The sequence below is a fragment of the Platichthys flesus genome, chromosome 11 (assembly GCF_949316205.1).
Source record: "Platichthys flesus chromosome 11, fPlaFle2.1, whole genome shotgun sequence".
Lineage (NCBI taxonomy): Eukaryota > Metazoa > Chordata > Actinopteri > Pleuronectiformes > Pleuronectidae > Platichthys > Platichthys flesus.
Genome location: NC_084955.1, coordinates 16,594,987 through 16,618,745, shown reverse-complemented (window position 1 = coordinate 16,618,745; position 23,759 = coordinate 16,594,987). Strand labels below are relative to the sequence as shown.

Here is a 23,759-nt window from a genome sequence, read left to right as displayed (position 1 = left end):
CACACACACCAGGCAATTTACAGGCTTCATTCCACCTGACCTACATTCCTCTGGAAAGTGAGAGAGCACCAGAGCCCCACACACAGACAGACAGCAAAATATCAGGTAGCATAGACCAGCAAATATCATTGTTATATGTGTAACACAAGAAGTGTTGCATCACAACATGCAATAGTTACCAAACTTCATTGTTAGCTGTCTAATGATAAACTAATGAGAGACACCATGCACTTAATGCACGTTTGAAATCAACCTAAAGAATAATCAACACAGTGATCAGTGCAGTAAACCACATCTAAATGAAATGAACACCTCAACCGCCTTCCACTGGGACCATTGGTTTCCCAGTGCAGTGTAGAATAACCACATATGAAACCTGTGGACAACTTGACACTGATTTCTTTCGTGTTACATCATGTGGCACAAAATCAATTTGACTTGAATTTTCCAATTTGATGCAAACACCAGTCTATTCCTGTTGGAATCACCCAATCATCAGCTTTCTCTAAGCTCATTAAAAGTAAACAGTCAGTGTGAAGGACACCCTGATTGCTAATCAACACTGTCACAAGAGTGAAAGTGTGTGTGTGTGTGTGTGTGTGTGTGTGTGTGAGAGAGACTCCCCTTGCTTGGAATCCTTTCTAGCCCTTGTAAGGAAACTCCTGTCTTATACAGACACAGATGGTTGCTAAGGAAACCAACATCAGTGTTAAGGTTAGCAACTGGGGAGGGGTGGATGGCGGTAGAGGGAGGGGGGGTGGGGCGGTCAAAAGCACAGAGTTCAAAAGAATATGAAATTCTAATGTAATCCAGTCTGTGTGTGTTTGCGTGTGCACGTCTCAGCGTCTGTCATTGAGTGAATACGTGTGACGAGAGAGGGAAGGTACAGCGCTGGCAGCGGGGAGCTATGATAGAAAAGAGCAGAAGAAATTAAAGTGAGTGATGAGAGGTGCTGTGCTGATGGGGTACTGGGACTGAGGGCAGAGTGGAGACCAGATGGAGGAGGAGGAGGAGGAGGAGGAGGAGGAAGAGGAGGTATAGGAACAATGACGCTATGGCTAATTTCAGCATCTTCTCCTTGATTCCTGATGGGTTGGGGCCAGAATTAAAAGACAAACACCTGCTACTGGACTTACACAGATGCTTAATTTGGATAAAGTGATGTCAAGGCACGACTGTGGAGAAGGACTACGATGATAAAAAATACCTTGAACCTCATACTCGACTTCCACCTGGATGCTGGGACCAGTAAACACTGCTGTCCTCTGACCTCTGCAGAGCTTGAACTGGCTCTCCAGCTTGAAATCTGTCCAAACTCTCCTCCATGAGCCAGAGGACACAACTTGGGACCTGCCTCATGCACAATGAAATGTGACAAAGCGCGTTGATTCACCGTGTGTTTAAAAAAACATATGAATTAAATGTATTTGTGGCCCTGTGTCCTGACTGTGAGCGTCACATGCACAGTAGGTACGGGTAGCTCAGTTATGTCAGAGGAAGACCTGTCAGGAGAGAAATCAAATCAGGACTCCCGCGAGGCTTCATTAAGAATCCCAGCGTCTCTCTCTCCATCCCAATTCAACACCTTGAAAAATAGGTTAATTAACAACCTCTGCTCTCTTACTCCTGTGTCTCACACACACACACACACAAACACACACAGTCCCTTGTATGCAGCCTTAGGGGAGTGTGGGCGGCCGATGTTCCCATGGAGTTTATATTGTATTGGTCGGTTTCTGTGGTGATGGTGACATGTCTATGTCTTGGTAACACACACACACACATGCACACGCACGCACAAACACACACACACACACACACACACACACACTTGTTGTAATATCAGCTCTTTCTTTGTTGGAAATCTACACGTAGTCCACTTTTCTGTATAACTTTCTGAACAGTCGCCACAACTAAGTCTCTAAAGTTGTGACGACTGTGGCTCTGAGGGAAACGCGGGTTGTCCACTAGTCAGCTTGAAGATGCTGAGCCCCAAATTGCCCCTGATGACTGTGAATTATGTGTGATGGAGAAAGTGCTGCCCATAGATGTATGGATGTGTGTGAATGGGTGAATGGCAAAACTGTGCTGTAAATCATTTGAGTGGTCAGCAAAACGAGCAAAGCACTAAAGAACTACAGATAAGAAAAATAACCATTAATCAAAATAATAAATGACTGCAGGAAAGTTGGGGTGTGTCATGGATCTTAATGCCCAGGAAGCTGACTCCACACTAAAGCTTGAATGGATCAGGTGGAGGTTTAAAAACCTGTAATCTGATCCGCTTTACCAACACACACACATTAAATGCATTGCTTCCATGACTGTGTATGTGTTATAGAGCCCACTAATCCAATAAAGTCTCTAATGGACTTAACATAAGAAACATTAATACGAACGGAGAAGCCTGAAAGTGTATTTCTATAAACTCTTTAGCCAAAGGGTGAGTATGTGTGTGTGTGTGTGTGTGTGTGTGCAGCCTGTATATGTGAGGGTGCACATGAAATGAAAATGTCTACAGAGGAAGGAGGAGTTGGCAGAAAGTAAGTGAAGGATGATGATGTGCTTTCACATCACTTTGACTTAATGTAAAATGCAATGTAAGTGCTGCAGTGAAGATTTGGAGAGTCTGGGCAGACCGACACGGACTCAACCCAATTTAGTTTTTTAAAGTTGGGGCATCACCAGCGTAGGTTGCTGAATTCGACTTATTTCTGTCTGACATCTTATCGGACATTAAAGGTTCAGTGTGTAGCATCTAGTGACAACCAGTGGGGAAGTTGCATGTTCAGCTGAAGACCCCTCCCCTCACCCTCCCCTTCCAAACATGACAGAGAACCTGAGACCTCAGTTGTCACAAAACTCAATGGTCTTTAGTTTGTCCAGTTTAGACGACTGTAAAAAACTTAATGAAATCAAAGATGGATTCTGTCATTTAGGTAGTTTTTATCACACTGATGTTTTTTTCCCTCCCCCTGATGAGTTTGGTTTTAGTGATTTGATTGATCGCTACACAGATTCCAAATGACTTCAGAAATGGTGGCACCTGCATGTGGGACATTCTAGCCTCATTTTTGTACAACAGAAGGAAATGGACACATGTCGTCCATCTTAATGTACAGAGAATAAAGACATAACTATGAGGAAGTGTAACGATGGGGGCACAATCAATAAAGAAATGCAGTGACCAACCGTTATTTCATGTATTTACACAGTATATCTGTGTGTGTGTGTGTGTTTGTGGGTTTGAGTGTGTGTGTGTGTGTGTGTGTGTGTGTGTGTGTGTGTGTGATCTGTCTGCTCCTGTGGTGATGTGTTAAGTGTATTCACTGTGTGATTCTCAGTTATTTCTCCTTTAATCATCACCACGGCAACTCCACCATCACTATCTGACCAGCACACTCTGCTGCTACCCCCCCCCCACCTCTACATGCACACACCAATTCCAAAACACAAACAAATGCACAACACACGCAGCCCTTGTGAATTAAGGTCTGCCTCTAATCTGTCACATACAAACACATATGCATGCATGCACATGTGCACACACGTACATGTAAAGACCTGTTTGTGTTGGTGCACCTGTCACTCTGGTTGCCATGGGAACACCAGGACACAGGCATAAGAATTAGGAACTCTTAGATTTTTTCATGGTGAGCTGTGATTGGTCGGGGTCTGAAGGCTTTTAGTGTCACAAAAAGGGAGTGAGAGAATGTGTGATTGTGTACATGTATCACACGAGGAAGCTCCCAGCTCCCAACACAGCCCCAGTCAGACGTTAGTGGGGACGTGGTCGCGATGGGAACAGTCTCCCGCCGACAGAAGCAGGTGACATCTCTGACGGTTGTCATGATGATGTGATTACAGTTGGCAGGTCAGAGCAAACGATGGCGGGGCAGCAGCAGCAGGTGATTACGACAGCTGACCCCCCCCCCCCCCCCCCCCCCCCCCACGCGCCTATCGTTTTTCCCTTTCACAAAGACAGACGCACACAGACCTGAACAAAATAAGTCCTCGAGTCATTCAAGCCAGTGCAGTTAGGTTTATGCTTTCAGGCGTAATGACTCCATTGTGCAGACAGAGCAGCAGAACACCTGGAGATCTGCAGAATCCCAGGAAAAGAACAAAACCACTGTTATGTTCTTTGTTTCGTCTGAGTGCTTCTATCTAGAGACCTAATAATTAGACTCTGGAGTTTTTCAGGTGTAAGGGATTTAATTTGAGATATAATGTAGAGGATTATAATTCAGATTATAGAGTCACCTTAATAATGTTAGGATGAAGGGGATGAACCTTTAGTCCGGAAGACTATTTTTATAAGCAGGTCCTTTGGGAGAATCTGAATATCTCATGAGGATCCACACAGAGGAGCCACTGTGCCCTGCGGTGTAGGCCTCCACCAACCAGTGCAGGTTTAGTCAACCTACACTTTCTTTCCAGACTCATGAGGTCACAATGACCTTTAACCATTGAAATGTGATCAATTTGACTTTGCGTCCAAGTGACAACCGGTCAAGTTTTAAGAAATTTCCTAATGACAGACCTGATATATGATGACTAAAAGGACAAAAACATCCATAGGTTCAAGTGAACTATTATGTCAAATCTGAAATAATCCTCTGGAGGCGTTGAAGAGTATTGTCAGGTCACAGGGACCTAAACCTAACGGGCTGTCACTGGTGAGGAGGCATGAAAAGGGAGGAAACATTTCATTTCTCATGAAGTTGAACAGTGGAGGTAGAATGTGTGCTTTGAAACATTATCTGTATGATGTTGTTCTGAGGTAAAGAGTTCAACTAGAACTGTCTGATGCTCCTGTGCAAAGCGAGCGGCAATCTGTCAAATGGATGTCATTTATGTTCAGCCTCCTCCAATTCATTCATCGACACACACCTATGGCAAACAAGCTAGCACACAATTCAGAGCACTAATCAAAGTGTAATTATCAGCAAGATCTGGGGTTCAATGTCTTAATCAGCATGTGGACAGAAGTCCGGGATTGATCTGCCGACCTCGTGGTAAGTGGATAACTCCCTTCACCCCCTGAGCCACGGCTACACACTTCACTTCACTTTGGAAAGCGATCAGCTGAGATGAAAGATTATATGTTATGTAACAAATTGGATTAAAGCCTAGAAAAATGTAAGGTTTGTTCGTTCCACACCTCCTTTGCATTTATTAATGTGTATATAAATGATTTCTGCTGTTTCACGTCTGGCTGTTTCTGCCTTTTACTTTTAGTGTAATTAAATTTGTCGGGGATAGGAGGAGGAAAAACCTATAATCTAATCTCCTCTGCGGTACCAGTTCAGCTGTCTGTGGGTCGTTTGCTATCCTCAGCACAAACAGCGCATCCGAAATGACTAAATGGTTGTCCTGAAAAATGGGAAGAGGCTGGGGGGGGGGGGGGGCAGAGAGAGAGAGAAGAGCAGAATGTTAAAAACGAGGCTACACAGACATTACCTTGGCCTTAAAATTCTACAACACAATCATCATCTGTGAGCGAGATGATGAAAGCCCCGAGGCAGTGGAGCCTGTCGGTAAATAACACTGATAACAAGCTCATCACATCGGGCTCGGAGCTGTGCCCTTGGCAGAGCGCTGCCTCAGGCTGCCTGGCTTCAAGCCTCTGTTTCTATGTTTTATTTTCACCCTGGGCCAAACACACACACACACACAACTCAACAACCCGGGCCTGTGACGTTGGTTTCATGAAGAGGAAAAAAAAGTAAAATAAAAATCATCAATTTCCTCCATTAAGGAGATTGCGTGCATCATGCTCAAGTAAATTGACTCAGACCTGATAAGCCCTGGGAAGATTGGTGTGTCGTCGCCTCTGGAATGAGCAGTGGTGGGAACTAATGGGGAGGTGTTTCATTTAAATAGCTTTGAGCCCGACCACCGGCGGGACCGGAACACGTGGAAGGAACTTAGAAGTATGATGAACCCAGAAGTTCTTAAAAAATTTGAGGAAAACCAATGTTACGAAGAATCCAGGTCCAGGAACTCCAAGTGGTTTATAAAATTTCAAAAAACATCATGGATAAAGAAAAATCTACACCCACGTGGAAAACGACAGAAAGACCTCTCTAATGTGTAAATGATGACGCGTCTGTATTTCCAGCTCTTGAAGCAAGACACTTAGACACTTGTACAAATCTACAAACATACAGATACTTTTTACACTTTTATAAATCTGACTACACACTCTCGGATTCAGAATACACATTCGTATTCCAATTACAAGCTGATAGCATGCACATGGATTGAGATAAAGTTACACAACTCTCCAAACACACACAAATGATATGGTCAAAACTTTGGCCACATAAATTTGCATGTTCTCCCTGTAGGTTTCCTCTTGGTACTGTCCCTGTTCCAGGTTGTGCGCCCCAATGTCTTGCCCCATGTCAGCTGATATGGGCTCCAGCCCCCCCCCCGCCACGACCCTTAAGGACGGGAGGGACAGATAATTAATGGATGGACTGTGACTCATCATTTCCCACTGGACTATCAATAAAAGAAAAATCTTAGTTTGAGACATTTTGACGAGCCACAGATAATGTGATTCAGCAAATAAATATCCTTTTTCCAGTGCCACTGGTAATCATCCAGTACTGGGACTAATCCACCGTCTGTTTCATTAACAAGACCCAGCAAGTGAAGAATTGTTGACGTGAACAAAACAAAGAGTCAAGAGAAAATAGAAAACTAACATCACACAGTTTCCCTGGCTGCTTATAAAGAACACTAATTTGTGCTAAAACTTAAAACGTCTCTCCAAAGCCACTCGGCGGCTGCGGTAAGATTATAAACCCAACAAAGGATTCACACCCAGCTCAGACTGAAGATGTCTGACAAACAATATGCAAATCCTGAAACAAACAATCTGGGGTTGTCAAATGCTTCACTCGCAGGCGAGTAAACACATCCGACCATTTTAATAACAGGAAAATGGAAAACGGGACAAACATAACTGACTGAGTGACCTGAGAGTCTGTCACTGCAGACGTGGTAGTCGAGCATGAACGTGCAACTGGAAATCCCTTCTGCAGCCTCATCATCCCATTGTTAGTGCCCCTCCCCACTGTTTGTGTGTTTTTATTGGTGAGTTAAATGTCAGGTAAAGGTTGTGGGTTTACTGTGAGGTGCAAAACTAATAATAACCACCAGCTGCTTGATACAACCAGGACATCTTTCATGTATCTATAACCCTAATTGTCAGGTTTACGGGAGCAGGTGGACCCAGAAATGCAGAAGCAAAAAGTACAAGAAAACGTGTCCTTTAATTAAGACAAGGTTGACAGAAAATCCACAAACAGAAAAAAGCACTGGAAAACTAGAAAAGGACTCAGAAAGGCTAACCTGTAGAAAACACTGTGTGAGACAGAAAGAACTCACGTGTGAGCGAAAGAGGGAGATGATATGAGACGGCCATGAAGACGACAAGGGGGGGGGGGGGGGTGTCATCGGACACAGGTGAAACACATGAGGAACAGGCTCAGACAATCACAAGAGCAGGAAACAGGACTTAGACAGAAAAACAAGGGGGAAACACCCAAGGAGCCTAAACAACCAAATAAAACAGGAAATGCAGATCTCAGGGAGAACAAAAATCCAACACAAACCTAAACATGATGAGAACAGGGAAAGTACTAAAATGCTCTTCATTTAAGAGACCAAGTTCACATCTAGAGTCCAGAGTCATGACAATATCTCATTTAAGACACAAGTCATTTTAGTTTCTGTTTGGAACTGAATTCAAATCGAACATTGATCCTCAAATCTGGCATGATAAAGATAAATCAAGACTTAGACATATACATATGTCTTACATGTCTCCACCACGGTCAGTGATGACCACACACACACATACAAACACACAGGCACACGCGCTCGCACACACACACACACACATATTTAGTAATTTATTAAGTTTTAGCAAACAAATTTAACCTGATTATTGTATTATTTACATCAACAACAGATTCCATTTCCAGATTTTAGCTTTTTTCTCAGCTGCAATTGTGAAGTTTATGATGCAACTATTTGCCCGAGCAGCTTTTTTTAATATGAATTCAACATCAACTGAATTATGCTGTACCTAATTTGATAGTTAAAATATTTCATTCACATTTCGATCTAAGCCTGAGTAAACAAATCAACGTAGCCAACGCAAAATTCCAAAATCTGACAATTTTTCACAACATGAAAATGAATTCACTCCTTAACATTTTAAGACTTAAAGATATTGATTCATCTAATTTATCAGCCTTCGTCTGTGATACTTCTGGTAACAAGGGAATCCAAAACAACCCTGATAGCAACCAAGCAACCTGTACTCCACAGTACAGTAAACGTTACGCTGTTTTACGCATCGTACAGAAAATCGCAGTTGTAGTACATGGAAGTGAGTTCGCCACAGTCACATAAAATCTGTTTACAGCGACACTTGACAAAACAGGCTCGTAAGTGACTAACAAATTACGTAAAACAACATTTTCTTGTAGTTATCGTACAAAATGATAATTGTTTGGTGCGGAGACGAAGCGATTCATAGAGGAATGTTTTTTCTAAAGAAACAAACCAAAACATCACCGTTATCCAAAGCGACAACAAATTTAATAAAACAACAATGACATAAATACAATAACAGCAAAACAGAAAACATGGAAGCTGTAATGTTATAGATATATACTTTATTAATTCTCTGATAAAATAAAATTACAAAATAATTTCAACCTCACACGGCACTTTCCTTGTTCGTAATTATTTAAAGTATTGTTAATGCACAGAATCATTGTTGTCATGACGAATGAGAAGAACACTAGAGTTTAATTATATTAGATATCAGCTATAACTGCGTTTAATCATAATGGTAGAAAAAGACTAAGCAATACAAAGCTAGATTTCGTTAACAGCATACTGTACAATATTCCAAGCGTATGTATTTCAGTATTCCGGCCACAGCGTGTCGCTATAAGACAGTTTGATATTGTCTCCAATGCAAAGGGCTTGTGTCTTCTCTCCCCATCACACCATTACAGTTCCTCTTAGATACACCTCTGTCTCTCTTTCTGTGTGTTTTCATGAACAGCTGTTCCGTCATGGCCATTTTCCTTTATAAGGTTTATTTGTGTTCATCTGTAGTCCGCCTTAATCTGGTTTTAAAGCAACGAGGAGCAGTCCATGTTCAGCACTGTAACAAGTCCATGCCCGCATTTTCACAGTTATTCCCTTGGAAATATTGTCAAGATATCTGCAATGCCTCCTGCTATCTGTCTGTCCCCAGGGACAGCAGCGGTCCCTGCCTCTTATTGTAGTCCATTTAAGAGAGAGCACTTTGGTTGTTGAGGTGTATGTGTGTGTGTGTGTGTGCATCTGTGTGTGCGTGCATGTGTGTGTTTGTGTTCCTGTGTCTGCATGGCAGTTTAAGTGATCGAGCGAGAGATATTAAGTGTATTTTTCTGAACACAGGATACATTCATGATAACAGTGAGTTGTTTTGGAACTGTGAAAAACAGAATGGCAGTGGTCTTCAACACAGCCGTGCACTGATCAAAATATCAATAACATATAACTTATAATCACAGTTATGAATTTTTAAGGTAAATGAAATGACTCATGTAAAAATCTATATTTTAGCGTTTCTTAAACTGAAAAATAGGAGTTATCCCTACAATCAATCTGACTGCACTGTTTATGTAAAAGACTGAGCAGATCATTTGTTATTCAGGGGTAACATTTAGATCTTTGCTCCTGGGTGGATGGACTACAGTAAATGATTCACCAACATGTAATGAGGATCATTAAATTCTTGCGAAGCTCTGAGTTGCAGAGCCAGTGATTCATTCAGAAGATACGATACCATCTTTGAAATTAAGCAGCCTGACTGAAATGCCAATGTGATAAATTAATAAATACTGAATAAACGTTTAAATCTCAAAGTTATCCCAGAAGGAGAAAGAGTACACACAAATATTAATTAATTATCTGAGGTTTTCAGATGCGATGAAATGATCACAGGAATTAAACAAAAGTCTTAATTTCCCTTAAGCAAACCTAAAAACACACATAAACATCAGTTTGACTTAACCTGTAAACCCGTCAATGCAGTAACAAAGTCCTGTTGTAGTTGTGTTACATGATTGTATCGCCTGCTACTGTCTCCATCGTCACAAATAAGACGTTGTTATGACTCACGTATCATGTCATCTTAGTTCAGCTTGATGCCCGATGTGTGTAGTTTCACCAACTGTAATAATTCTCCCGACTGAGTCGTTAAAATGTCACAACTACGCTCAGGCTGAACTACTGCATTAGCTCACGCACACAAAACATAAGTGGTGCGGATGAACATTGAGTTTGTTACAGTGCGTCTACATTGCTTGGCAGTGCTCTGTGGAGATTGACAGTGCATCGAGTGCTTGGCAGTATATAGGCTTTAGTGTTATCATGTGGGCTGGTGCATTCATTTATTTTGTGTGTGTGTAAATAGGGCATTGTGTAAAGATTGTGTAATGCTGTTTGTAGTGTATTTACTTGTACTGTGTGGAGGACGAGCTGAAGTAATTTGTGTTTGTGTGTGTGTGTGTGTGTGTGTGTGTGTGTGTTTGTGTGCATGTGTGTGTGCAGTGCATGCCACTAGTTTTTTTTTATTTATATTTTTAATGTTGGTCGTATGATCGAACCTTCTGTTAAAGGGATGCTCGTTAACACACAAATAGCATTCGGATAGAAAATACATTATAAGCATAAAAAGTCATGGTCATTAATTCCTGATGAAGGGAGAGAGAGATTGGGAGAAAAGGGGAGGAAAGAGAGAGAGAAAGACAGAGACTGTAAAAGGCCTTTTTTCAATAATTGGAGCGGATTCCATTTAGGAGCTATGAGTTCACATAATTATTCCTCGTTATTTCGCCTCCTCTCTCCTCCCCCCTCCTCATCCTCCATGCCTCCATTTCTCACCCTCTTGACATTCTTCCTCCCCCTCACACCTTTCAGAGTCTCCATTTTTTCTGCTCCTTCCCGTCATCAGGGAAAGAGCCCCAAAGTCCCGAGCATGTCTCATCCTTCATACTGGCCCTTCATCTTAATCCCATTATTTCTCCTCACAGTCCCGTCTTCATCCCGCTCTTGTGGAGCGTGAGTTTAAGAAGATCGCCTCACATTCACCTTCTCTTCCTCCCTCTGCTTTTGTCTGAAGTAAGAGGACGAGCAACGCGTCCCCTACCTCTCTCCATGTTCTCTCCTCAGAGCTGTCTTCAGCAGCTAGAGGTGCAGGTGTTGGAGTTGGGACTCGCCTCCAGACTCCCCTCTGAGCTCAGCGGTGGAGGAGACTCCAGGGCCAAAGTAGGGACTTGGGCCGGGAGTGGTGCTGGAGCCGCGATCTGAACTGAAGAAACGGATGCTGTGGCAGTGGATATAGAAGTTGCTGGGGACAATGGGACCACAGCACCTCCGCATCCTCTACCATCCCTTGAATCCCTCTCCCGCAGCAGGTGCACCAGGGCAGCGTGCTGGGCGCTGAGGGTGGCGGAGAGATGGGCAGGGAGGGCGTTGAAGCCGGCGGTGAGCTGCTCTACCCGCTGCTCCAGGGAAAGCATCTGGCGCTCCAAGTCCTCGCTGCGGTCGTTGAGCTCCGACATAAGCTCATACATGACGCTCTGCATCTGCGGGAGGAGAGGAGAGGAGAGGAGAGGAGAGGAGAGGAGAGGAGAGGTGAGGAGAGGAGAGGAGAGGAAAGGAGAGGAGAGGAGAGGAGAGGAGAGGAGAGGAGAGGAGAGGTGAGGAGAGGTGAGGAGATGAGAGGTGAGGAGAGGTGAGGAGAGGAGAGGAGAGGAGAGGAGAGGAAAGGAGAGGAGAGGAGAAGAGGAGATGACTCAGTGCACACATAGTACTTTGAAGAAGGGAAGCAGATTGCAAATACGTAAACAGGAATATTATGAGGGTTGCTTTATTAAAGCCTATTTTCAGCGCATTCTTTTGGATGGGTTGAGATGAGGCAGTTGAAGGGGTGAGACGGTGAAGTAAAAGTGGAAAGAGGGCAAACAACGCTCGGGAGGAGTGAGTAAGACACCGAGAAAAAAAAGGAAAAAACGGCTAACAGGGAGTAGAGGCTGGAATCACAACGAGGCTGGAGGGAAGTCTCTGCGTGGGCGTTAAATTGTGAAGAAAGAGAGAATCAGAGATGAGAGAGAAAGAGAGAGAGAGAAAGAGAATGAGAGAACGGTGGCAGAGTGCCCCTGTCTTACACAACCTGGCCTCCGTATCCATGGTAAATGCACAAGTAGCCAATTGAGATGGAGTCATTGAAATGGCATCACTGCAATATATTGTATTTGGTGCGAAAACTGTTGCACAGAGACATACCCTCACTTCTTCAAGCCTCTATCTCTCCATCTCTTATAAAATCACACACACACGCACACACACGCGCCTCCTCACGCAGACACCCACGCAGTAACAGAAAAACATGAGCCCCCCCCCCCCCCCTCTCAATTCCTCCTCGCTCTCTCACTCATCCCTGCTTCAACACTCGTACCGGTTGCTAGGCGACACAATGCCACAGAAACAGGCAGGTCATCATGGAGACGGAGGGATGTTGTTGTGTATTTGTGAGGATGGTGGTGTGGTGTAGTTGCTAAGTACAAAAGTGACGAGTCTGTGAAATGCGAGTCCTACATATATGAAGAGCACCATGTGTGTGTGTATTTCTGTGTGTGTGTGTGTGTGTGTGTGTGTGTGTGTGTGTGTGTGTGTTTGTTTGTGTGTGTGTCTCACCTTTGAGAGGTCCACTAGTGTGTTGGCCTGATCACTGAGTTTCCTTTGCTCCATTTTCACACTACGTAATCTGCAAACAGAGACACAAACACACACTCACATTAAATAACCACACTCGCATACAAAGTTGAAACCCAGTAAACACACAGTGGTTTGTCCAGACAGCTAATCCCTGCGGGTCCAGAGAACAACACCGTGGAGCGGTCACCTTGCCCACTCTAGTTTAATTTCGACCTGCAGTGTGTTTGTGGACTAGAAAGACGACAACTGGCACAAATTGTCCTCTTGCAATTGTGCAATGCAGGTGAAAATACACACAACTTTAATGTGGACTGAGACCTTAAGCTCTGGAGTAAATTAAACAATGTGGTTAATATTAAGAAACCCCTCAAGGGAATAAGCTCTGCGTGGAAATAAACTAATTGGAATGACATTAAATACTAAATAGAGCAGTTATATAGAGTCAAATAACTATAAGTTCAGTCTAATTACAGATAGGACTCGGCTGACTCTCAACACACAATGCAACACTTAGCGAACTAATGGTCTCATATGTGTTTTCATCAAGCAACCACTTTGGCTTCCTCCATTATAATTAAGTTCAGGCTGTTTCCATTGCCTTAAAGCTCTCCATCATAAAACCTATTCACATGACCATTAATCCACGTTACTGTGCACACAGATTCAGGATCAGCCTCACTATGTAAAAATGTATAGAGTTGAAAGACTCTCTTGACTCGGCTGTTTGAAGGCACTTGTTAACATTCTGAAGTCTCGACTGTTTCACGATCAAAGCAACGAGCAACATTATCAGGCCACTTTGTTTTGATGACAGACAGGAGGGGGTGGGGAAATCTTTTAGACATTTCTCAACGTATTCCCACTTCCCGGCCGTTCAAATAGAACTAAATGATAACATAGGAGAAATGAACACTCTTTAATATAGATTATACCATGATCAAAATGTCTTTGATCGTACACAATGCACTCCAGTCCCACAACTGTATTTGCCTGTAGTGAGCCTGCCCTTTAGTAGATGATGATTAATTTTGTGTGTCTCTGTGTGTGTGTGTGTGTGTACGTGCGCACAGGGATTCGTGCACTTTATCTGATTATCAGCGTTGATTCAACCTGTGGGTGGATAGAAAGTACAGCTGAAATCGAAGGCTTCATCAGCTCAGCAGCCGTGCTGTGTGCGTGACTGTGCGTGTGTGTGTGTGTGGGGCGGTGCACGTGAGATGCGGCCTCACTGGTGAATCGCCTGGAGGAACTTCCGCTGGTGCTTGCGGACCCTGGAGTGGTCGATCTTCTTCACCACTTTGGTGTGTTTGTAGATGAGCCACGTCTCCCTCAGCACGTTGGCCGCCGCGTTCTTTATCTGCTCGCACAAAATAAACACAAACACACACAAGTATTGTTAGCAACAGGTCTCCGTTGGCAACTGGAGCCGGCAACAGGTTTACCCATCCCTGTTCTCTTTAAATGTTCACCATCACTCTCCACTGTCTCCCTGCAAAATGAAACACACACACACAGAACCAAGCATCTCTCTCCTCTTAAAGGCTGCCCTCATTCTCTCTGTGTCTCTCTACACACACCGGCTGGCTTGCCAATGCTTTTCATGAGTGCACAAACAGCTCTGTCCTTAGGGAGATTTGGCAATGAGAACTAACAGGATTCTGTGCCTAGCACGCGCACTTACACACACACACACACACACACAGTCACACACACTCACACACGCGCACCCTCTTGTTCTGTCTATATGCCACTTTACATCTTAGACCAGCTCAAATGGGCCGCATTATCTTAGCTAGTGGAAAGTAATTCGGCGCTTCGATGGTTCATTAAAACCAGTGATCATTTAATTATGACAACAACTGAAAGGAACAACAGTGGAATGAGTCGCCGGTCTTGAACGAGCTGTCGCAGACACACGCTCAACACCGCAGAGGAGACACATTAGAGAAACAGCCTATGTAATGGTGCTCATATATGGGCAGTGTCATCAGAGACAATAGCAGGGTGGTTGTTTTTCTCCATTTCTCTCCTCATGAACAGGCTTCAGGGGCTTTTAGTTTGTACCAGAGTACTGGGATTCAAAATGTCAATATGGGCGTCAGGTCAACTTGTGTGGACGAAGATGAGGACTCCTCTATATCGATTTATCACCATATCCGCTCCTGTGTGTTTCATGCACCCTAGGTCTCTATAGGTTGCTATGTAATTACGGCATAGGGGTTTGACACTCGGTGCCAAAGACGCGGGTGCACACCATAGAGAAAGGGAGCGAGGATCTCTGAGGACATGAATTGAATGAGAGACTTCAAAGAGATGCTGAGCATTGAACAAAGAACAATTATGTCCCCGTCTGAGGAGCACAAAAGACCCCAGCAGCTTGGCTAATCAGCAGCCATCCACCGCAGTCAAGCACCGTTCACACACATTCACGCCTACACGTACACACACATGCAGACGTACACACGCTGCTGGCTGCAGATGAAGAGAGCAAGAGGCCTTGGGCCCTTGCAGATGTTGTTTCAATGACAGGAGGAAGTCCAACCCCAAAAAGAGCCAATAGATAAGAGCCTTGCCATGTTACCAGTCAATCTCCATGACGGTTTGCATCACAGTTATTAATTTGTACATGCATACAGCGTGTTTACGGATAAGACATTCAAATATAGTACGCAAATCTCATGGAAACAAAAAGAAAATGTTTTGTGCCGTGACAAATATGATTTGAATGTAAATCTGAGCAGGCAGTGTGGGGTAAACCGTGCCACCCCATGTCCAATGTCAATAGGATTACAGAGCTTGTGTCCATGCAGAGAAAAGACAAGACACTAACAGAGCAGCAAGGATCCAAAATTGGCCTCACAAGCATGACATGTTGACAGTGAGCCCACGGCACCAAAGTCAACATGGCTGTAAATAGGAGGCTTTAACATAAAACTTCAAATCACAACTGCCTCCTCAGTCGGAAAGGAAGCAGCGACAACGATTAGAGAGGTAATTTGTCTGCGTTATGTTGAAGCAAAACACAGTTCCTCTAGTTTTAATCACCAGGTTACTGAAGAGCACGTTTAATAGCCCTTCTGTCTACAGGCCCATCGGTAAATTGATATGTCAAATCCCATTTATCAGCTGATTAATCACTGCAGGGTGAGTGAAATATGATGAATGGTGGCATCTTGTGTGAGTGGCTCGCAGTGGACGTTTTCACGCCAACTTCCAACATCTGTCCAGCGGCGCAGTGGGAGACAGAGACACCGCTACAGGACAATTAATTAGACGTCGCTGAGAGTCACCCTTGGAGCTGCTTCATGTGCAGGTACCAGGCAGCGATAATACCCGATTGTTTTTTACAGCCAAATCCCCCAGTCCCCTCTTTATTTATTTTCTTCCTCTCTCCTCCTGGGAGTTCAGGTTTAGACTGAGGCGACAACACCATTATCGGGTGTAAGAGACTCAACATGAGCCGCTAAGAATACGCCACGAGAAACCCAGCGGCAGCCATTCCGGGACCATATGGCCTGTGCTTGGGCAACCATGTGGGAGCCATATGGCTGGTTTGGGTCAAAGACGTGTTCTGGCTGGTTCCCTACATGGCGAACCTTATGGTAGGTACATGTGCGCGCTCTTCATACAAGGGATTTCCACTCCTCAGTAAATGACACATTAAGGAACACAATCAATCAGTTAAAGTATGTTAATGAGGTTACTACGGGTGATATAATAGATTATAACAGTAGAGTGATTTACTTTGTAAAAGGAGCATGAATCCACGTCATAGATAAAAAAAAAAGAATGAACGAATCTGTTATTTAAATTGAAAAAAAAAAGGGATTGTGCTTTTTCTTGATTTCTCGTAGGGATGGCTTGTTCTACCATCAGCTGAAGGACCCGGCCCTTTCAACCCTGAAGGGCCTTAATGACCTGTGTATGCAATTAGCAATTATCTGCTCTGGTGCTAGAGACACAATGAGGTTTTGTCGAGGGGACGAAAACATAAACAAACAGGCCAATTACCTTGGCAACAACCTCTCCCTTCATTTGCGTTGCCATGGTGTCACGTGGCCTTACCTGCTCTGACCTTTGACTCAAAGGCACAGTGAGGGCAAGAGACAAGTCCCTAGCTTTTCTTATTAGGAGTTTGCTTTGACTTCCATTCAGTGTGGACAGCCAAACCAAAAACCTTGTTTATAAACTTGGCCAATTCATACCTAACCTTACCCAACATAATTCACACCTGACCCCTAACCTTAACCAGGAGCTCAGAAATGATGTTTTGCTGCATTAGGATGAAGCTTTGGTCCCAGTGAGGATTACTGGTCCAGACAAGGTTAGTGTTTGTGCTGGAAAGGGTCATAAAGAGGTAACAAAAACGGCAAAGACACAAACACAGCCACACATGCTGAATGAGTTTCATCCCAACATCTAAAGCTGAAGCTGAAGGGTTCACTCAAGGATCAAACCAATCAATGAGGGTTCACAGAGTTTTTCATAGAATTGAAATAATAACGTCTCCACTAAGAAGGATCCATCTGGCGTGCTAGTGAATTAAAAGGCTGCCAGAAGACGAGTTATTTTTATTGGGCAGAGTGAACGCGAGCTAAGAAGAAATCTTCGGGGGGTTCGATTGCTCCCATTTGACTGGTGGTGCAAACATTGGAAGGCATTGCAGCACCTCCTCCTTGGCCAGGGTGGCAGAGTGCACGCTGAATATTCAGAGCGGGTGAAGAGGCTGAATATGCCACAGGGACATCTGATAATGCTGCGAATTAACCAATGGTCCAATGTGGGAGCGGCGTACACACCCTGAGTGCAAATTAATTGAGGCCTAACAGCTTCAACTCTTGCAACATAATCTAAAAAGCTTGCAAACCTCAGAAACAGACTCTCTCTTTGCACTGGCAATGGGCTTATTGTTCTCTTAAGGAGACACCACTTCACTCCACTGTGAACATCCAGGGCGATATTCTGACCGGGTGGATTTCCAGCAGCGCTCTAACCAACCAATACTACAGGGTGGATCCTCTGTAAACTGCAACCAGAGTGGCAGCCTTTCAAATCGCACCTTCAACGCTCAACAAGGCTCCCGGCAGCAAACACCAGCACTCAAATCCTCACACACATGGTTCGACTCAGGGATGTTAAGTGTTATTCAATTAACACCCGTGTCAATCCTATCAAAGAGAGGGGAACACTCCACTCCACTGAACCCTACATGAGAATTAACCCCGTGCGGTGAACTTTGAACGATGTTCTTTAAAGCTCATCATCCTCCCGGAGAAGGTTCCACACAATATTTCAACTTCAGGCCTGTCGGGTGAGTCAGTTAATCAGAGGATGATTATCTTAGAGAGAATATTTTTGAAATATCTGTCAGGCTGTGTTGAAATTACCACACAGATAGTGCTAAAAATCAGTTGGTTAGTCTGCAGATGTATGGGTTTCCTTTTCAGATCACACGCTGCTGACATCAAGCACAGACATTACCAACCAAACAGCTTCAATGATTGACATTTAATTGACATTTAATTGACATTCTTGTTAATCCTTCAAAGGGACGGAAACCCATTTCGCTTACGTAGAAACCCAGTGTGTGTGTGAGTGTGTGTGTGTGTGTGTGTGATGATGAAGTCTATCGTTGCATTATTCATTAAAAAGACTTGAGTGATTGTACGCTCTTGTTACCATGTTATTGCAGAGAATGGCCCCAGCCATGTAAATCAATGTGCTTACAACAGCTTCAATCATTGGTCTCTCAGTAATAGAGGGCAGGAGACAATTACCACTGCATAAACTACAGAGCCTTTAAAGGAAATGTCACCGAGCAGCACGCTGTATTGTGTCAAGTGAGACAGCTGAATGGCAGCTCCCTCATTTGATGCCTGTCTTTGTTAAGATTGTGATTTAATTGACTGGGTAATGCATTCACTGACAAAAAAATGTTTCCTCCAAGGGCTAATATAATTTAAAGATTATAAGTTTCATCTGTATGTTTTTCAATGAATCGAACTGCATTGACTTAAAGTTAAATTACATTATTATCCATTTACAAATCTTAAACTTTATGTCAGGTTTATGATTTGGGAATTTTCAGTGATTCCCCAGTACTAGCTGCTGAGAGATTTTTTGTCTGGACTGACAGACTGACACTGGCGTCACGAGTGCTAAATATGACAATCCCATGGTCATTATCAAAAAAATCTTTTAAATTGGGGTACACCGGACAACATCTGTGGTTACAGCTGCTTCACACGGTCAGCTGAGCTCCAGGTTGTGAGAATTGCACGTACAAATGTCTCGTGAAAACACTCTCTGCTTGACCTGCTTGGCTCCAATAGAGACAAAGTGATTTGGCCCCTCTATTGATGTTATATCCATGGTGAAATTATTGATCACCCTGCCCTGTTCAATCACCCACATACCCTGCTGCCATAATGTATCCTACATATTTGATACGGGAGCTATTTTTAAAATCTGGGAGTCTTTCAACTGTATGAAAAATTGAAAAGGACCGGAGGAGGGAAGGAGTGAGAGATGGAGGGAAGGCAGCAAGGAGAGGAGGAAGGAGAGGAGGTGAGGTGATGGATAGTGAGAGTGAGAGACAGGGATTCATTGTGAAAGAGACAAATGTCAGAGGAGATGGGCGGTGGGAGGGCGGAGGGATGCTCAAGTGGGAGAAAAAACTAAAGGATGGAGCTGAACGGAGAGAGAGTGAGAAAAGAGAAAGAGAAGATGACCTTTCATTGCCTTCACTCGCTCAAAAGAAATGGCACTTTGTCAGAACAATACATGGCGGTAGTGTGATTGAGAAGTTGGTGAGTGTGAAATAGGGTCGGTGAGGGGACAAATACCCAAATCACTGAAATAACCCGAGAGGGAAATACCATAAAAAAATGTAATTTTACCAAATTACAGTATATTTAAATGCCCAGTGATGATGCACACAGATATCACACAGTAGCTTCGCCTGATTTCTGAAACATGACGACATACCCATTCATACCACCGACAACACACAAGGCTACACACCCTCTTGGTGAGTTGCGTGTCCATCATGAAGTTGTGTACGTGTTTCTCGGCCTTGGTCAGCTCCAGCTTCCTGGCTACCACGGCAACCACCAGAGCCGTACAGCCTGCGCCCTGAGAGAGGGAGAAGGAGGAGGAGGAGGAGGAGGAGGAGGAGGAGGAGGAGGAGGAGAAAGCAGAGCACTGAGTCAGTCAGTACAGAGGAGGAATTGGTAAATGGGTGGCTTTTGGCCGGGGGAATTAGCCCAGATGATTGAACGGAGAGAGGACAAATATGAGGAAGGGAGCTGCACGACAGACGGAGAAGTGAAAGTGAGAGAGGAGAGGATTAGGGGGGGGGATAGCTCTGTTCCAGATCCACATTTCCTCATGTTGAAAGGCAGGCCAAGTCTATTTTCACTCCAAATCCATCTGGTGTGAGATCCTCTCTATATTGCCGCTATACGTAGCAGATAAATATGCCCTGTATAGATATGAAAACACTTCAAAAATTGACACTACCTCATTTTCTTTAATTACATGCTGTCAATCTGAATTACATGTTGTCAGTCTTCTGTCAACGGGGACTCAAGGTCTGCAGGACGCGTCAAAGTCTAAAACACAGTTCATCTGTATTCCAGGTTGATCCACGTGTAAAATATGGCCAATTCATTCGGGAGGAGAGTGACAGCAGTCTCTCAGCCAGAAAGGCATGCTTGAGAGGAGAAGAGGATTGGGAACACAGGGAGGAAGAAACACTTAATTAACTTTCAGATTAGACACTGTTTTCAATGGGGCTGTCGGGTGCTCACAGGTTCCTCTGAAGGGGCAGCCACCGAGAGGGAAAAAAGGAAGAAGGGAGGAAAAGATAAAGAGAGCGAAGAGCTATGAGTAAATATAAATGGTGAAGGGAGGAATCATGAAGGGAGGGATGAACGCACGGAGAAGGTGAGGATGTGTGTGCGTGTGTGTGTGTGTGTGGAACAGGATGGAAGATGGAGAAGAAAGCAATGTTAATGAGGTCACATATCTGATAAGTACTAAATTAAGATTAATAGTGGTTAATGGAAATGTATGAGTGCTCTTTCTTCCTTGAGTTTGTGCAACACACAGAAGGAGGGAGAGAGAGAGATAAAGAGAGAGAGAGAGAGAGCAAGAGACCAGGAGAGATATCAAGAGAGAAACGCGGGGAGTTGGACATGGAGGGAGCACAAACCACATTTTGTAGGAAATAGCCGAGGCTCTATCCTGGACTCGTGAGCGATAACACAGGTTTGCCAAAAATAACTTTGGCTGGGTTCAGTAACAAACAGGCATTAGTGCCCACGTCTATACACTCATCTACTCTATTTGTGTTTATTCAACAACTATAAATAAAATATGATGAGGGCCGATGGAAACCCCTTAGAGCATTCTTATATGTCAGTGCTTTAGGGAACGGAGCCGAGGATTCCTGCAGCACAGTATGTACAAGTGTCGTGCCTCGTGCATGCACCCAGCTGTGTGCATGTGTTTGCGTGCGTGTTTCAAAATTGTCCTCCTCGGTCAGAAACAGTGGGGTGCTGATTGGTTTGTCAAGGACGGCTCTGTGTGTATGCACATGCATGCGAGAGTGAGAGTGTGTGTACGTGCGACAGTTTGTTTGCGTAGACGCCTGCATCCATTTGATTCCAGCAGGGTTCCCTGTGCAATCTCCACTGAGTGACATGGCTGATGATGGCTGTGCTGTTGTGATTTGTTTCATACGCCCGGGTGTTTCCCTCACTCCCTCCATTACACCACTGCCATCTACCTCAGGCAAATGGGGAACAGCGTAATAGCCTCTTTTCTCCTGATCAAAATCACATTTGTTAGCTGCATGCAAAAAAAGGTTTCCCCTAACAGGTCATAGAGAGAAAAGAGGGGGGCATGTTCCACGTAAATAATGGTTAAACAATAGGAACCTCATACCCCAAACCTGTGTTTACTTTTATTCTATTGAATAATTCTATTCTAGATGACTTTTGCTAATTTTCATATATTATAATATAGTTCCTACTCTTTTATATTATTTAAGAAACGGGCCAATTTTGATTTTTCGGATGCCACTGTCGTTATTTGTTTTGCTTACACAATATTCTGTATCTCTATGACTGACACAGAACAACTGTTGCATGAACTCACATTCACAAGTGTCACTTGTCTTTAAATCCCTATTTAGCAGTTATAAACAGTATTACGCACATTTATTAAATATTTATAACAGTAATGTGCTCACACAGATATATTTCATGTGTTAATTATTATAGAGCATTTTTCAACCATTCAAACTTCTATAAAGACACAGTTCATTATTATAGAATTTTTTTCCGTCATTTATCTGTTTATACAGAATCCTGCAGGGGTAGTTATAGTTATAATATTTAATTGATTAACATGCATATTTGTATAATATGTCATATGTGTGTACAATTATTTTGTTATAAAAACATTAATAACATGTTTAATTACATGCCAAATAAGGGGATTTACAGCTAATGTGTATTAATTAAGATGTAAGCATGTGAATACACACATACACATGTATTCATTGCATTATATAATATGTGCTTTAATGTAGAAAATAAACATTCTCTGTCTCCAGTGCAATGAAATGTTAATTTAAACATTTCACTTTTGTTTACCCTACAACCATCCACCTACCCCCACAGACACATGAAAGCATGCACATATACTCACTTATACTTTGCACACCCCCAAGTGGCCTCAGGGCAGTGGTATATTCCAACATTGTTATGTTGTTATAGTAACACACGCAGTTTCACTCCTATAGAAACTCATTCAAATAATATTCAACCAAGGATTATGCCTTGCCCCCTCTCGGCCTGGCCCCCTTGGTCTTTTATAAAATTATTTTATTCACTTCACTTCAACAGAGTTTAACTGCCTCACACAAGAGCCTCACCATTCTCTGCAAACCACTCAGTAAACTCTGAAGAGTGAAGCGAGAGCGTGTTTGTATGTGTGTGACGGGGAGGAGAGGGTTTGTGGGAGTCATACTAAGAGTATGTGTGTGTCAAGTTGTGTGGAGGATGCAGTCTGTAGCTTGTAGCGGGCTTGGGACGACCGTGTATCCACCAGAGGGGGAGATGTACTCTAATCACTAAAACACTGATTGGATGATTCACCCAACAAATGTGCATTAGTGTGTGTCTTTATGAAAGTGTTTTTATTCACAAACATTCTGTTGTGAGCTGGCAAGTGCAGAGAGAGATACAGTGAATAATAAAGAATGCACATATTGGTTGTTGAGTAGCTTTTGGGAAGCTGAAAGCAACTAATGGAAAATATAATGTTCAAAACGCTCCAAGCATAAAAATCGGAGAAACTGAACGAAACAATAATGGGATGTACATTTTGAGGCTCTTATAATCCCTCTCAGAGTTTCTGCTGTGCCTCAACCAGCCACCAATAAACAGCTTATTATTGGCTTATATTGTCCAGTGCTGCAGCCCCTCTTTTCAGCCTCTGTCTGCAACATCTTTAAACATTTTCTGTAGCAACTGTCTCTTTAAGGCCAACTCCCATTAAGGCCCAGTCTGCTTTTCTGGGCAGCTCTCTGTTGTGATAGTCTCCAGCACATTTAGGACATGACAGCCTCAGTGCCTACTTTACCCGATTTGTTAGGGGGCGTGCCAGACAGGTGGCTAGACAAGCATTATTTATTTTTCTCTGGGGGATTAACAAAACACACTCACAAAAACTAAAACTTAATGTGTGTAAATGATGACTGCAGCAGTGACAGGCTTAATGAAATGCTATTTTGTTGAAGGGAATATTACCATATGAAATAGGACTCCCTTACTTATAAAAAAAAAAAATGGCAATCCTGGTATTAACAATTTATTGATATCATAAATGTCATATCCTGGCAAACACCTCTTTCTAAATGGAAGACATTATGCCAAACACGCTGA

The 23,759-nt window shown here is 43.4% G+C and overlaps 1 protein-coding gene across 1 annotated transcript in view; it reads right to left on the bottom strand.

Moving 5' to 3' along the window:
• Nucleotides 1–8,684: 8,684 nt before the first annotated feature.
• kcnn3 (potassium intermediate/small conductance calcium-activated channel, subfamily N, member 3) overlaps nucleotides 8,685–23,759 on the bottom strand; it is a 44,982-nt gene continuing 29,907 nt past the window's right edge. The window contains 4 exon segments of the mRNA XM_062400208.1: nucleotides 8,685–11,672; nucleotides 12,784–12,853; nucleotides 14,034–14,161; nucleotides 19,828–19,943. Of these exon segments, the coding sequence (XP_062256192.1) occupies nucleotides 11,265–11,672; nucleotides 12,784–12,853; nucleotides 14,034–14,161; nucleotides 19,828–19,943 (722 nt within the window). The 3' untranslated portion in view covers nucleotides 8,685–11,264.